Genomic DNA, 14,501 nt, shown 5'->3' on the forward strand with positions numbered 1-14,501 from the left:
CTTCGGTTTTCTTTCTCAGTGCTAGATGTTTGTCTAATGCAAGCAGAGAGAGAGATTTATTACTAAAAATAAACAAACAATTTTCTTGCCTACTAACTTCTTTTTTCTCAAATAGCATATTGACCTGTCCAGGCGGTACTTTAATCAGGATACATTAAAGATGGAGTCTTTAACAGTCATGATTTAAAAGAATCTAAACTGACCAAACATTCAGGCCCTACAGACAGGTGGAAATAGTATGTTCTGTTTCTATATAGTACTCAAAAGCAGAATTGATAGGCTCTGGTGTCAGCCATGTGAAGCATCCAAGAGGAGGTTGTGAATATGTTTTAAATAATAGATTAGCTGATAAACACTTCCCTCTTCAAGTTTTATCAAAAGGTTGTTATTTAATTGGTTTATTTCATATATATTTTTGTATCCAGAGAAGAGTTGCCTGTGTGTAAATGGAGTACAGTGGTCAGTATTTCCTGTAATTAGCACAGCAGTATCTGAGATACCAGGGTTTTTTCCTCCTTACAGGAAATAATTGTGGCAACTGTGCGCGATCTGTTGACTTTGTAAAGATGGACACTGTATCTGAAGATAGTATGATCTTATAGATACCTAATTGCACCTTGTTTCTAGTTAGAAGCTGATGGTTCTCTGTATTGCCTAGACTTGGCAAATTAAATATTACATGATGGTTTATCTTTTATTTATATTAAAAATCTCTTGCAGGATAAACATAACACAGGCTTACTGGTTGTGCTTCAGAAAAAACGTTTAAACTGTGGATATGCTTCCTTGGTGGTGATGTTCATATCCACAACTGCAAATGTATTGATATTATCTTCAAATAATTTAGAGAATCAGTGCTCCCCCCTTGTTGATGTTATAGTTTCTTCTTTGAGTGCTTGCTCATGTCCATTCCACTACAGGTGTGTGCACGCCTCCATGCACGGTTACCTGGAACTTTTTTCCCCTTAGCAGATCCCGTAGGGCCGGCTCTGGCATCCCCTGGAGCTCCACGTACATGCTGCGGTATATGAGGTGCTACCGGCCCTATGCCCCCTCAGTTCCTTCTTTCTGCCCGTGACAGTTGCTGGAACTAGCCTTGCTCGCAGCAAGTACTATTCCCCTTGTTTGAACTTGTTTGATATTCTAAGTTACTTTTAGTTAGTTAAGTAGTTGTTAAGTGTTGTTAAGTGTAGTTAGAGGTAAGGCAAGTCCCTGCGGAGACTTAGAGCGGCCGGGCCATGCCCTGGTTGCTGGGATTCAAGCTGTGTGCCTCCTCAAGGAAGGCCTTCCCGCTCAGCGACCCCCACGACCGCTGTCTTAAGTGCTTGGGGGGAAGCACAGAAAGAGAAATGTAAGATCTCCAGGGTTTTTAAACCGAGGACTCAGAAGGACTGAGAAATCTGGTTGAAAGCCCTGTTGATGGAGGCAGCACTCCGCCCAGCGTCCAAGCCGGCCCACACCACCTTGGCACTGAGTGTGACCTCAGTGCAGAGCTCACTGCTGGCACTGGCCTTGATACGGCACCGCGCAAGATTGCCGGCACCGAAGAGGAAGAAGCAGCATGCGGAGCGCGGACACTCCTCTGTGCCCTCGGTACAGGCAGGGTCGAGTAAGGAGATGCACCGGACCCGGCCTGTCGAGTCTTCTCTGGTGCCTGCATCTCCATGCAGGGAGCCTCCCCTGACTCCTGGGAGTGGGAGAGTGCCCCTGCCGACGTCCTCGACACCGGAGGCTCTTCAGGCAGCAAGAACCTTATTGGCCTTGCCCACGCCACCCTCTTCCTCCCTCCCCTCCCTCTCCCCCCCCCCCGCCAAGGGAGAAGGGGCTGGTGTCACAGGGGAAACCCGCGTTTGGTCCCCCTGAATGGTGGTGGAGATCCCCGGTATGGGGAGAAAGATCTCCCGCTGGATGGTCTCCGAGGGTAGAGCAGAACCGCTCCCCCAGCAGTCGCTCCAAATCAGCGTCGTCGAGCCGACCTACTCCGGCACAGGACGTGGAGTCTCCCTCTCAGCACCGACATCGATCCCCATGCCGGATGTAGTGTATGCCAGGAGGCGGCACCGGTCGAGGTCTGCCAGGCAGCTCTCGGACAGCTCCTTTTTCAGATCCCCAGCACCGAGGAGTTCGCCTGTACCTAGATGGCGCAGAACCCAGTTGCCGTCGGAGAACCCAGCACTGAGGAGTTTGCCCACACCGCAGTCCACGATGTGGAACCCGGTCGCCGGAATCCGACTCGGCACCGAGGAGTTTGGAGCGGCACCGACCTCGGTCACCAAAGGTGTCTGCAGAGACGCAAGGTAAGTGGCAGCAGAAATCATTGGTGCCCAGACAATGCTCTGGTACCTCTAGCTCTTCGGAGCGCACCTCCGTTCGTCGGCACCGGTCGCGGCAACGGAGGCAATTCTCATCGTCCTCCAGGTTGGAGGCGTCGAGAGGGCGGTCCCCGGCACGGAAGGGCGCCTGGGACTGAGGACATACATGGCACCGCCGGTCCAGTGACTTGGGGTTTCCCAGGGGGGACAATCGTCGGGAGAGCTGACGCATCCACAAAGCATCAAAGCCTGTGGCGCAGGCAGCCCCAGGTTGGCTCCGGGGTCAATGACTGCAACAATGGCCTTATTGGGCCCCAATCCATTATGTCATCGGGGGTGCAGTCCGAAGGCCCATAGATACCACTCCTCGGACGAGGAGTCGGACCCTGTGGAGGGACCCTCAACGGGTGCAACCCTTCGCCAGGTGGAGGCGCACCCACAGGACGCGCTTCAGCAGTCCTCTTCCTCCTCACCGGATGAGGCAGTTTCCCGGGATCACTCGGCGCCACTGGAGGATTTCAGGATGTACCAGAAGCTGCTCAAGAGGGTGGCCTCCAACTAGGGGCTGGAGGCGAAGGAGTTAGAAGAGGCCGAAGATAGCCTCTTTAATGTGCTGGTGGCAGCTGCCCCAGTGAGAGTGGCCCTCCCAGTCCATGAAAGGGTCCTTGAGATTGTGGCAAACCCCTTCCTCAGTTGCCCCTATGTCAAAGGTGGCTGAGAAAAAATATTATGTCCCAACTGAAAGATTTGAGTATTTGTTCACTCACCCCGCCCCGGGAACCCTGGTGGTAGATGCGGCTAACCAGCGAGACAGGCATGGTCAGCCAGGGTCCACTCCCAAGAACAAAGACAATAAGAAGCTGGACTTCTTTGGGAGAAAGGTTTATTCCACGGCAAGCCTGCAGTTCAGGTTTGCCAACCATCAGACCCTCCTGGGTAGATATAATTTCAATCTGTGGGACTCCCTCAGGTGGTTCGCTGAGGACCAGGCTGCAGGCATTAGCACCATCGTCAGTAGCTAGGGCAGCGCTCCAGACGTCCTGTTACGCTGTTGACTCGGAGGGCAGGATCATAGCCACCGCCATCAGTATGAGAAGGTGCTCATGGCTGCAATCGTCGGGCCTGTCCCAGGAGGTGCAGCAGTCTATTCAGGACCTCCCCTTTGATGGGTCGGCCCTATTCTCCAACCAGATTGATGCGAAGTTGCACGGTCTGAAGGACTCCAGGACCATGCTTCGTTCTGTGGGCCTGTACACGCCCCAGTTTTCCAGGCGTCAGTCACGGCCCTAGGCACAGCAGCAGCCAAGGCCTCCGCCCAGGCCTTTTCAACCCTATAGGAATAGGGGGTTTAGAAGGAGAAATCAGGCCCCCAGCTCATCCTCAGCTCCTCATTAGGGGCCCCCCAGGAGGTCGGGCAACCAGAGGAGACAATTTTGATGGTGCGCCCGAGGGTGGCGCCCCAACTGCTTTCCTGGATCCGCCCCACCCCTTCCTAAATAGGTTAAGGCCTTCTATCCCGAAGGGGCAAAGATCACTTTGGACCATTGGGTCCTTGGGATAGTCTCAGGGGGCTATGTCTGAAGTGGAGTCTGAGACCCATATTAGACCTGCGTCGTCTAAACAAATATGATCAATGACTCAGTTTTTGTATGGTCTCCCTAGCCTCCAACCCTGGATGCTTCCCAGGCCAGAGCCTTCCTGCCTCAGCCATGTTTCGAGGCGATGGTCTCTATCATCTCCCAGCTGCACCGATGCCCCACGACAACAGCCAGGCACTGCCTACAGCTGTTAGGCCATGTGGCGGCCTGCACGTATGTTGTGAGACTAGCTCGCCTGAGCCTCAGACCACTTCAGGCATGGTTGGCCTCGGTATATGTGCCGAGCAGACACCTATTGGACCGGGTGGTCACAGTCCCCGCGCCCATCTTAGCCTCCCTAAACTAGTGGCGGACTCCCAGGGCAGTGATGAAGGGCGTTCCGTTCAGGGAACTGGTCCCGTTGGTCACTCTAATTTCTGATGCGTCAGACATAGGATGGGGAGCCCACATCAGCGCCAACCTAGGCACTCAGGGGGTCTGGGCTGGGGAGGAGAGGCTCCTGCACATCAACGTGAAGGAGCTGAGGGCCATTCGCCTAGCGTGCAAGGTGTTCCTCCAATTCCTGACAGGCAGAGTGGTGCAGGTGCTGACGGACAACACCGCAGCCATGTTTTACATAAACAGGCAGGGGGGAGTGTGTGTCTTGGCCCTCTGCGAGGAAGCTATCCATCTGTGGGACTTTGCCGTGAGGCACGATTTCCACTTGAATGCCTCTCACCTCCTGGGAGTGAGGAACAATGAGGCGGATCGCCTCAGCAGGTCGTTTCTACCCCGCCACGACTGGTCGTTGCACCCAGTGGTGGTGGCTATGATCTTCCAGAAGTGGGGTGTTCCCCAACTTGACCTATTCGCGTCGGCCTGGAACACAAAGTGTCCAAGGTTCTGCTCGCTCCAGGGTCGATTTCCGACGCGTTCTTCATGGACAGGATGGGGGCCTCATGTATGCGTCTCGCCCATTCCGTTCCTACCCAAGGTCCTGCTGAAAATAAAGAGGGACGGGGTGAACAGTATACTCATGGCTCCAGCCTGGCCGAAACAGCACTGGTTCAGCATGCTGCTGGACCTTTCGATCACTCCACCCCTGGAGCTCCCAAGGCGACCACGACCTTCTCTCCCAGGACCACAGTCGCCTGTTGCACTCAGACCTGGACTCCCTGCACCTCATGGCCTGCAGGCTCTGTGGCTGTTGGAAGGAGAGAGAGCCTGTTTGGTGCAAGTCCAGCAAGTCCTGCTTGGCAGCAGGAAGCCTTCTACACAGGTCATGTATTGGGCTAAGTGGAGGCAGTTCATCTGTTGGGCAGGGTCCTGGGGTATTCTGCCCAGCCTCTCACCTTTACAGGCGATCCTGGAGTACCTGCTCCAGCTAAAGCTCCAGGGTCTGGCGCTGGCCTCATTGAAGGTTCACCTGGCGGCCATTTCGGCTTTTCATCAGTCACTAGAGGGGAAATGGCTCTTCTCCCATCCCATGTTGATCAGGTTCTTCAAGGGGGTGGAGAGGCTTTATCTGCAGGACCATGACCCGGTGCCTCCCTGGGATCTCAACCTAGTCCTCTCGAGACTCACAGGGCCCTCCTTCGAACCCATGGCTTCATGCCCTCTGCTCATCCTTTCATGGAAGGTAGCCTTCCTGGTGGCCATTACCTCAGCCAGGAAAGTCTCTGAGATTGGGGCATTGACCTTGGAGCCCCCTTATACAGTATTCTATAAGGACAAGGTCCAGCTGAGGCAGCATCAAGCCTTCCTACCCAAGGTGGTTTCCCAATTCCATTGTAACCAAGATATTTTTCCCAAACCTCATGGTTTGGAGGAGGAGAGGAGATGTCATTTGCTGGACGTGAGACGAGCCCTGGCTATCTACATCGAGCGTACAAAGCTTGTTCCGGAAATCGACGCAGCTCTTCATCGCAGTGGCCAACCGGATGAAAGGCTCACTTGTCTCCACCCAGCGCATTTCCTCGTGGATTACATCATGCGTCAAGTTCTGCTACGAGCAGGCGAAGGTGCCGCTTCTGGGAACCATCACAATAACCAGAGGTCAAGCCTCATCTACACCCTTCTTGGAGAGAGTGCCCCTTCAGGACATTGTAAAGCTGCCACCTGGTTGTCGGTGCATACTTTCATGTCCCACTACGCTATTGTCCAGCAGGCGAGAGAGGATGCAGGATTCGGCACAGTGGTGCTGAGAGCAGCTCACCAGTAACTCCAACCCATCTCCAAAGGTATTGCTTGTTAGTCACCTATAGTGGAATGGACATGAGCAAGCACTCGAAGAAGAAAACAAGGTTACTTACCAGTAACTGATGTTCGAGATGTGTTGCTCATGTCCATTCCACAACCCACCCCTGTCCCCGCTGCTGGAGTTAGCAGAAAGAAGGGACTGAGGGGGCGTAGGGCCGGCAGCACCTCATATACCGCGGCATGTGCGCGGGGCTCCAGGGGGTGCCGGAGCCGGCCCTACGGGATCTGCTAAGGGGAAAAAAGTTCCGGGTAACTGTGCACGGAGGCATGCACACACCTATAGTGGAATGGACATGAGCAACACATCTCGAAGAACATCAGTTACTGGAAAGTAACCTTGTTTTTGTTTTTTGCATAGAATGAAATGACTGTGAAATGATATGAAATGTGAAATGAAAATTCATATATTTTTATATGATCCAAAATAACCCTAAGCTGTAATCAGACTCTATAATAATCTTTTTTTTGTTTCACAGCTGTAACTTTAAATGAATTTTAGGAACTCCCTACTGACTACTTTAACTTAAATGAGAAAAGGAGAATGGTGCTACTTGTATTAGTGTTTGCTTCATGGGGGGCTTATTGACAGGCTTGAAAATTGTAGTTAGTGTTAAAAATAAGTGGTATGGAATTAAATAACAAGGTTACAAAAATCCAACATGTTGAACAGATCAATATTTGTGTTACTCATGTTATGTAGCAGAAACATTGCCAACTGAAGAAAATGGCACGCCCAAAGAACACCGGTTTTCTGAGGACTCCATGGATTCTGCACTCAATTCAGTAAATCCTTCAAGCCCAACCCATCGAAATTCCACTGAATATCGTACCTCAGGGAGTGCAGCATATTATAGGAATTCCCTTCAGCCAGTGACTGCTGCTTCAAACTCAACCCCGATCCTACACAGGCTGTCATCAAACTCTGCTGGGAACAGCAATTACTATGAAGTCAACAGGAATCGAATGCAGAGGAGGATTGAAGGTATAGTGTACACTTAACCTTTCAAAAATGTATGCCTTGCTAACTGCTTTTTGCAGTATGCCAAGTCAGTGGGTTATGAATTATGAAGCAAAGTGCTTTGACATCCAAGACTTCACATAAGGAATCAGACTTTGCACTGTTGTCAAACATGTCAGACCAGCTAACACAATTTCAGAATACAGAATATAAGCTTGTTAACGCTAATATTGTACAAGACAGAGAAATCCTGCATACTTTTTTTTACTCTGCTAGCTATCAAAGACCCTGCAGCATGCCTGGTTGGGGTGCACTGGTTATTGCTCCTCCTTCAGCTTCTGAAGTACTTCTGCCAAATTGGCCAAAGGGTCACTAAAATTTGCTGTGAGGGGTTCCCTTCTCCCAGGGAGCACTACATTTCTCCACAGCATTCCCAGCTGCTGGCGTCTTGTGAGCTAGGAACCAAATGAGTCTCAAACTAATTACTGCTTGATGATACATAGTGCTAACATTTATACCATTGTATGTATCAGCTGTTACAAAAGTCATCTGAAAACAAACTCATGCTGTGGCCCAAATAGAACATTTTGGTGACTTCTTAGAAGGAAAATCAAATATTTTACATTTTAATAAATTGTAAAAGAATTATGAGTGATCTTAGCCAAGTTGATCCACTGGTAAAAGAGAGAGGACTGATGTTAATACAGGACACTAACAATGTCTTATTTTTAATTAAATGTATTTTTCCTTTCACTTGAGTTTGCAAGCATGTGTTTTTATTACATTGACACTTATGACATTTCTCCCTTTGCCAATGTTTTACATTTAAGCTGCAAGTTCCACAACTGGACCTGATCTCAATGCACTAAAACGGGAACCTTCACGAGTACTGAATAAAGATCCTTCTACCTGGTCAATAGATGAAGTAATGCGATTTGTGAAAGAAGCTGATCCTCAGGCATTAGCACCCCATGCAGAACTCTTCAGGAGACATGTATGATCCTTTTCTATATTTCTATTCTACTAGACTTGAGCACATTACTAACCTTTATAGGGAATCTTTGTGAGTTTCCCTGCTATTATTGCATTTGAAGTGAAAGGTGGAGCAGATGCCACAACATGCAAGTTCATGAGAGAAGAGTTTTCTTTCTCTAGAAAGTGTGTTCCAGTTTTGCTAAGCCTGAGGACTCCTACCCCCAATTTACTTGCCCTGCGCAGTGGCCTTGTTAGACTGCTCTAAACAACCGTTGCTTAGGCCATGTTTACACTTCATGCACTACGGTGACATGGCTACGTTGCCATAGCTATGCTGCTGTAGCGCAGTAGCGTAGACACTTCTGACAGTGACAGAAAGGGTTTCTCCATTGCTGTAGGAATTCCACCGCCCTAAGCAGTGGTAGCAAGCTTGATGGAAACGTTCTTCTGTCAGTCTAGCTGCGGCTTCCCCAGGGGTTAGGTCTGCATAGCTATGCAGCTCAAGGGTGTGAATTGTTGATACTCCTGATTGCTGTAGCTACATCAGCCTAACTTTTAAATGTAGACCAGGCCTTACTACATGTACAGTGAGTGCAGTGTTCCCTGGCGCCCCATGTTCTGAGGGCCACAAGGATCTCCATCCATGGTATTTCTAGGGATAGTAACTATAGCTTCTCCTTGGAGTGATGGTCCCTATTCTATTCCACCATTGGTTACGCATGCACTCGGAGCTGGAGAACTTGAAAGTAATGTCCATTGGTCCGCACATGCATACTGGCTCACCTCATGTCTCTGACCGAGGGCATAAAGAGCAGGGCGGACCAGTTGCCTCTGCAGTTCTTCCTCACCAATTCCTTCTCACCACCACATGGTCCGGGCTGGAACCTTTCGTGTCTGCAGCTTCAGCTTCATCCTTCAAAATAAGAATCATCTAGTGTGTAAATAATTTAATAGTTTCAGTAGTTTTTGCTGTTTAGCATTAGATTAGTCTCCTGAGGGGACCCTCTTCCCCTGTACCCTGTTCAGGTACTGGACTATGCCCAGGACTCTGGGTTTCAAACTGTGTGCTTCCTGCCCACGATTCTTCTCTATCAGTGAAGATTGCCTGTACTGCCTTGGGGAAGCTAATGTTATGGTACGGTGCAGTATTTGCTAATCATTCTCGAGCCATAACCAAGAGGGGCAGGAATTTCACTCCACAAATATCTCATGGAGAAGGCCATGAGACCCCAATTAGACCCAGGCCAGGGAACAACTCCATACATTATTCTGACTCAGCAAGGAGTGCACCTCCAACTGTGAAGACTGACTCTGATGCAGGAGAATCTATCCCCCACAGACCCCACAGTGGGGTCTTGTCAGGAAGCACTCTCATAAGCATGAAACTAAGTCTTCCCAAAGTCCTCTTCAAAGAAGTCTGACTTGACTATAAGCAAGCTTACCAGCTTGGCTCATGAGGACGTAGGACATACTAAGTCCCAGAAACACAGTAAGAAAGCCCATAAGCACTGGACTCCATCAGTACCGGATCATATTACATTGGTACCATCATCCCTGGCTCCTAATAAACCCCTGGATTTGTCGGCACCAACTAAGTCTGATCACTGCCAACTTTGGATACCACTCTCCTCGCTGGCTCTGGCGGCCCAGACAAGCAGAATCCCTCTCAGACAGGGAGATCTGAATCTGTTGATGCACCACAGGACATTTTCACTCTCCCAGATCCGGAATCCCTTCCTCTATCGGGCCCCTCAGTTTCCAGGGAGATAAGAATGGCCATACCAGGTCAGACGAATGGTCCATCTAGCCCAGTATCCTGTTTTCTGACGGTGGTCAATGTCAGGTGCTTCAGAGAGAATGAATAGAACAGGTAATCATCAAGTGATCCCTCCTGTCGGCCATTCCCAGTCTATGGTAAACAGCAATCCCTGCCTATCCTGGCTAACAGCCATTGATGGATCTATCCTCCATGAACTTATCTAGTTCTTTTTTTAACCCCGTTATAGTCTTGGCCTTCATAATATCCTCTGGCAAGGAGTTCCACAGGTTGACTGCATTGTGTGAAGAAATACTTCCTTTTCTTCATTTTAAACCTGCTGCCTATTAATTTAATTAATTAATTAAGTTTTTGTGTTACGAGAAGAAATAAATAACACTTCCTTATTTACTTTTTCCACACCAGTCATGATTTTATAGACCTCTATCATATCCCCCCTTAGTCATCTTTTTTCTGAGCTGAAAACTCCCAATCTTATTAATCTTTCCTCATCTGGAAGCTTTTCCATGCCCCAATCATTTTAGTTGTCCTTTACTGTACCTTTTCCAATTCCAATATATCTTTTTTTAAGATGGGGCAACCAGCTCTGCAAGCAGTATTCAAGATGTGGTACCATGGATTTATAAAGAGGCAATATACTGTTTTCTGTCTTATTATCTATGCCTTTCCTAATGATTCCCAACATTCTGTTAACTTTTTTGACTGCTGCTGCTGCACATTGAGTGGATGTTTTCAGAAAACTATCCACAATGACTCCAAGATCTTTTTCTTGAGTGGTAACAGCTAATTTAGACCCCCTCATTTTATATGTATAGTTGGGATTATGTTTTCCAATGTGCATTACTTTGCATTTATCAACATTGAATTTCATGTGCCATTTTGTTGCTCAGTCACCCAGTTTTGTGAGATCCTTTTGTAACTCTTCACAGTTTGCTTTGGAGTTAACTATCTTGTAGTTTTGTGTCATCTTCAGATTTTGCCCCCTCACTGTTTACCTCTTTTTCCAGATCATTTATGAATATGTTGAACAGTACTGGTCCCAGTACAGATGCCTGGGGGACACCACTATTTACCTCTCTCCATTCTGAAAACTGACCATTTATTCCTACCGTTTGTTTCCTATTCTTTTAACCAGTTACTGATCCAGGAGAGGACCTTCCCTCTTATCCCATGACTACTTACTTTGCTTAAGAGCTTTTGGTGAGGGACTTTGTCAATGGCTTTTTGAAAATCTAAGTACACTATATCCACTGGATCACTCTTGTCCACATGCTTCTTGACTGTTTCACAGAATTTTAGTAGATTAGTGAGGCAATGATTTCCCTTTACAGAAACCATGTTGACTCTTCCCCAAGCAAATCATATTAATCTATGTGTCTGATAATTCTGTTCTTTACTATAGTTTCAACCAATTTGCCTAATAATAAAATTAGGCTTACCGGCCTGTAATTGCCAGGATCACCTCTAGAGCCTTTTTTCACAATTTGGTGTTACATTAGCTATCCTCCAGTCATCTGGTACAGAAGCTGATTTAAAGGATAGGTTACATTCCACAGTTAGTAGTTCTGCAATTTCACATTTGAGTTCCTTCAAAACTCTTGGGTGGATACCATCTGGTCCTGGTGTCTTATTACTCTTTAATTTATCCATTTGTTCCAAATTCTCCTCTAATGACACCTCAATCTGGGACAGTTCCTCATATTTGTCAACTGGAAAGAATGGCTCAGGTTTGGGAATCTCCCTCACAGTCTCAGTTGTGAAGACCGATGCAAAGAATTAATTTAGTTTCTCTGCAATAGCCTAATCTTCCTTGAGTGCTCCTTTAGCATCTCGATCGTCCAGTGGCCGCATTAGTTGTTTAGCAGGTTTCCTGCTTCTGATGTACTTAAACAATTTTTTGCTGTTACTTTTTGAGTATTTGGCTAGCTGTTCTTCAAAATCTCTTTTGGACTTCCTAATTTTATTTTTACACCTCACTTGCCAGTGTTTCTTCCTTTCTGTTTTCCTCAATAGGATTTAACTTCCACTTTTTTAAAGGATGCCATTTTGCCTCTAGCTGCTTCTTTTACTTTGTAGTTTAGCCATGGTGGCACTTTTTTGGTCCTCTTACTATGTTTTTTAATTTGGGGTTTACATTTAAATTGAGCCTCTATTATGGTGTCTTTAAAATGTTTCCGTGCAGCTTGCAGGGATTTCATTTTTGGCATTGTACCTTTTAATTTCTGTTTAACTAACTGGATCATTTTTGTGTAGTTCCCCTTCCAGAAATGAAATGCTATCGTGGTGGGCTGCTGAGGTGTTTTCCCCCACAGAGGAATGTTAAATTTTATTATGTTATGGTAACTATTACCCAGTGGTTCAGCTATATGTACCTCTTGGACCAGATCCTGTGCTCCACTTAGGACTAAATCAGGAATTGCCGCTCTCCGTGTGGGTTCCAGGACTACCTGCTCCAAGAAGCAGTCATTTAAGGTGTCAAGAAACTTTAACTCTGCATCCCATCCTGAGATGACATGTACCTAGTCAATATGGGGATAGTTGAAATCCCCCCATTATTATTGAGTTTTCTCCCTAATCTCTAATTTTCTCCCTAATTTATCCGTAATCTCCCTGAGTATTTCACAGTCACTATCACCATCCTGATCAGGTGCTCAGTAGTATATCCCTACTCCTGTATTATAGACTCATAGACTTCAAGGTCAGAAGGAACCATTATGATCTAATCTGACCTCCTGCACAACACAGGTCACAGAATCTCACCCACCCACTCCTGTAATAGACCCCTAACCTATGACTGAGTTATTGAAGTCCTCAAATAATAGTTTAGAGACTTCAAGATACAGACACTCCACTAGAGAATCCACCAACAAGTGACCCATGCCCCATGCTATAGAGGAAGGTGAAAAACCCTCAGGGCCTCTGCCAATCTGCCCTGGGGGAAAATTCCTTTCCAACCCCAAATATGGTGATTGATCAGCTGAACCCTGAGCATGCGGGCAAGACTCACCAGCCAGGCACCTGGAAAGAATTCTCTGTAATACCTCAGAACCCACTCCATCTAACATCCCATCACAGACCATTGAGCATATTTACCGCTAGTTGTCAAAGATCAGTTAATTGCCAAATTAGGCTGTCCCATCATACCATCTGCTCCATAAACTTACCAAGCTCAGTCGTCTTATTGAAGCATGGAATTACTATCCGTAGACATTCTGTGGCACAATTTGGTTCCGTTAAGATTTTTATTTAATTTGACTCTGTTTTCTTTCACATATAGTGCCACTTCCTCACCAGTACAACCTATTCTGTCCTTATGATGGGTTTTGTACCCTTGTATTACTGTGTCCCATTGATTATCTTCATTCTCCCAAGTTTCTGTGTTGCCTATTATATCAATATTCTCATTTAATATGAGGCATTGAAGTTCACCCATCCTAATATTTAGACATCTAGCATTTGTATATAAGCGCTTAAAAAATGGTCATTTTTAGATGTTTGCTATTATGTGATTTAATTGAACAGGACTCTTTCATTTGACTGTTTCTCATCAGATCCTACCCATATTTTATCCTCTTACATCCCCTCCTCCTTACTAGGATATAGAGAATCTCCATTAATAGATCCTCCACTAATGGATGTCTCTGTCAGAACCACATGCTCCTCTGTACCTGTCGGCTTTCCCCCAGCCCTTAGTTTAAAATCTACTCTACAACATTTTTAATTTCATGTGGCAGTAATCCGGTTCCATTTTGGTTTAGGTGGAGCCCATCCTTCCTGTATAGGCTCCTCCTTTTCCAAAAGGTTTCCCAGTTCCTAATAAATCTAAACCCCTGCTCCCTACACCATCATCTCATCCGTGCATTGAGACACTGCAGTTCTGCCTGTCTAACTGGTCCTGCACATGGAATTGGAAGCATTTCAGAGAATGCTACCATGGAGGTCCTGGACTTCAGTCTCTTACCTAGCAGCCTAAATTTGGCCTTCAGGACCTTTCTTCTCTCCTTTCCTATGTCACTGGTGCCTACATGTACCACAATCACTGACTCCTCTCCAGCACTACACATAAATCTGTCTAGATGTTTCAAGAGATCTGCATCCTTCACACCTTGCAGGCAAATCACCATGTGGTTCTCCCAGTCATCACAAACCCATGTGATGTTTCTAATGATTGAGTCCCCCATTACCCGTCTTTTCCCAATAACTGGAGTTCCTTTCCCTGGAGAGGTAGCCTCAGTGCGAGAGGATAACATGACATCATCTGAAGGAGGGTCCCAATTGTGGGATCGTTTCCTTCCACTCCAGTTTGATGTTCTTCTTCCCTAAGACTTTCATCCTACTCAACAGTACAGATGCTGTCATACCAGGGGTGGGACCGTTCTGCTGTGTCCGAGAAAGTCTCATGTATGTACTTCTCTATCTTTCTTAGCTCCTCCAGTTCAACCATCCTGGTCTCCAAAGCCTTCAAACTTGGCAACAGTCAGTATACTCCCCAAGCCATCATTCCATGAACATCATGGTGACAGTTCTAGCCAAGGTTGTCTTCCCTTCTGTGGTGGACAAATTCTCATCAGGTATGCATGGGCATCACCTTTGTCCCCTCCTCTCTAACCCTTTCTCCCTTCCTCTCTGGACAGGACCACCAT

General features: G+C 47.2%; 1 protein-coding gene across 7 annotated transcripts in view; it reads left to right on the forward strand.

Annotated features, from left to right (window-relative positions):
- The window catches only part of SCML2 (Scm polycomb group protein like 2), a 188,664-nt gene that overhangs the window by 131,756 nt on the left and 42,407 nt on the right, over positions 1–14,501 (forward strand). For all 7 annotated transcript variants that reach the window (XR_010923262.1, XR_010923263.1, XR_010923264.1 and 4 more), the window contains 2 exons: positions 6,849–7,130; positions 7,937–8,100. Coding sequence is in view for 4 of the 7 variants with exons in the window: in XM_067566080.1 (XP_067422181.1) it covers positions 6,849–7,130; positions 7,937–8,100 (446 nt within the window). In the remaining 3 variants the exon portion in view is untranslated. The remainder of the gene's footprint in view (positions 1–6,848; positions 7,131–7,936; positions 8,101–14,501) is intronic.

Source organism: Emydura macquarii, unplaced genomic scaffold (genome assembly GCF_026122565.2).
Source record: "Emydura macquarii macquarii isolate MOO-44397 ecotype Brisbane River unplaced genomic scaffold, CSIRO-AGI_Emac_v2 contig_2734, whole genome shotgun sequence".
NCBI lineage: Eukaryota > Metazoa > Chordata > Testudines > Chelidae > Emydura > Emydura macquarii.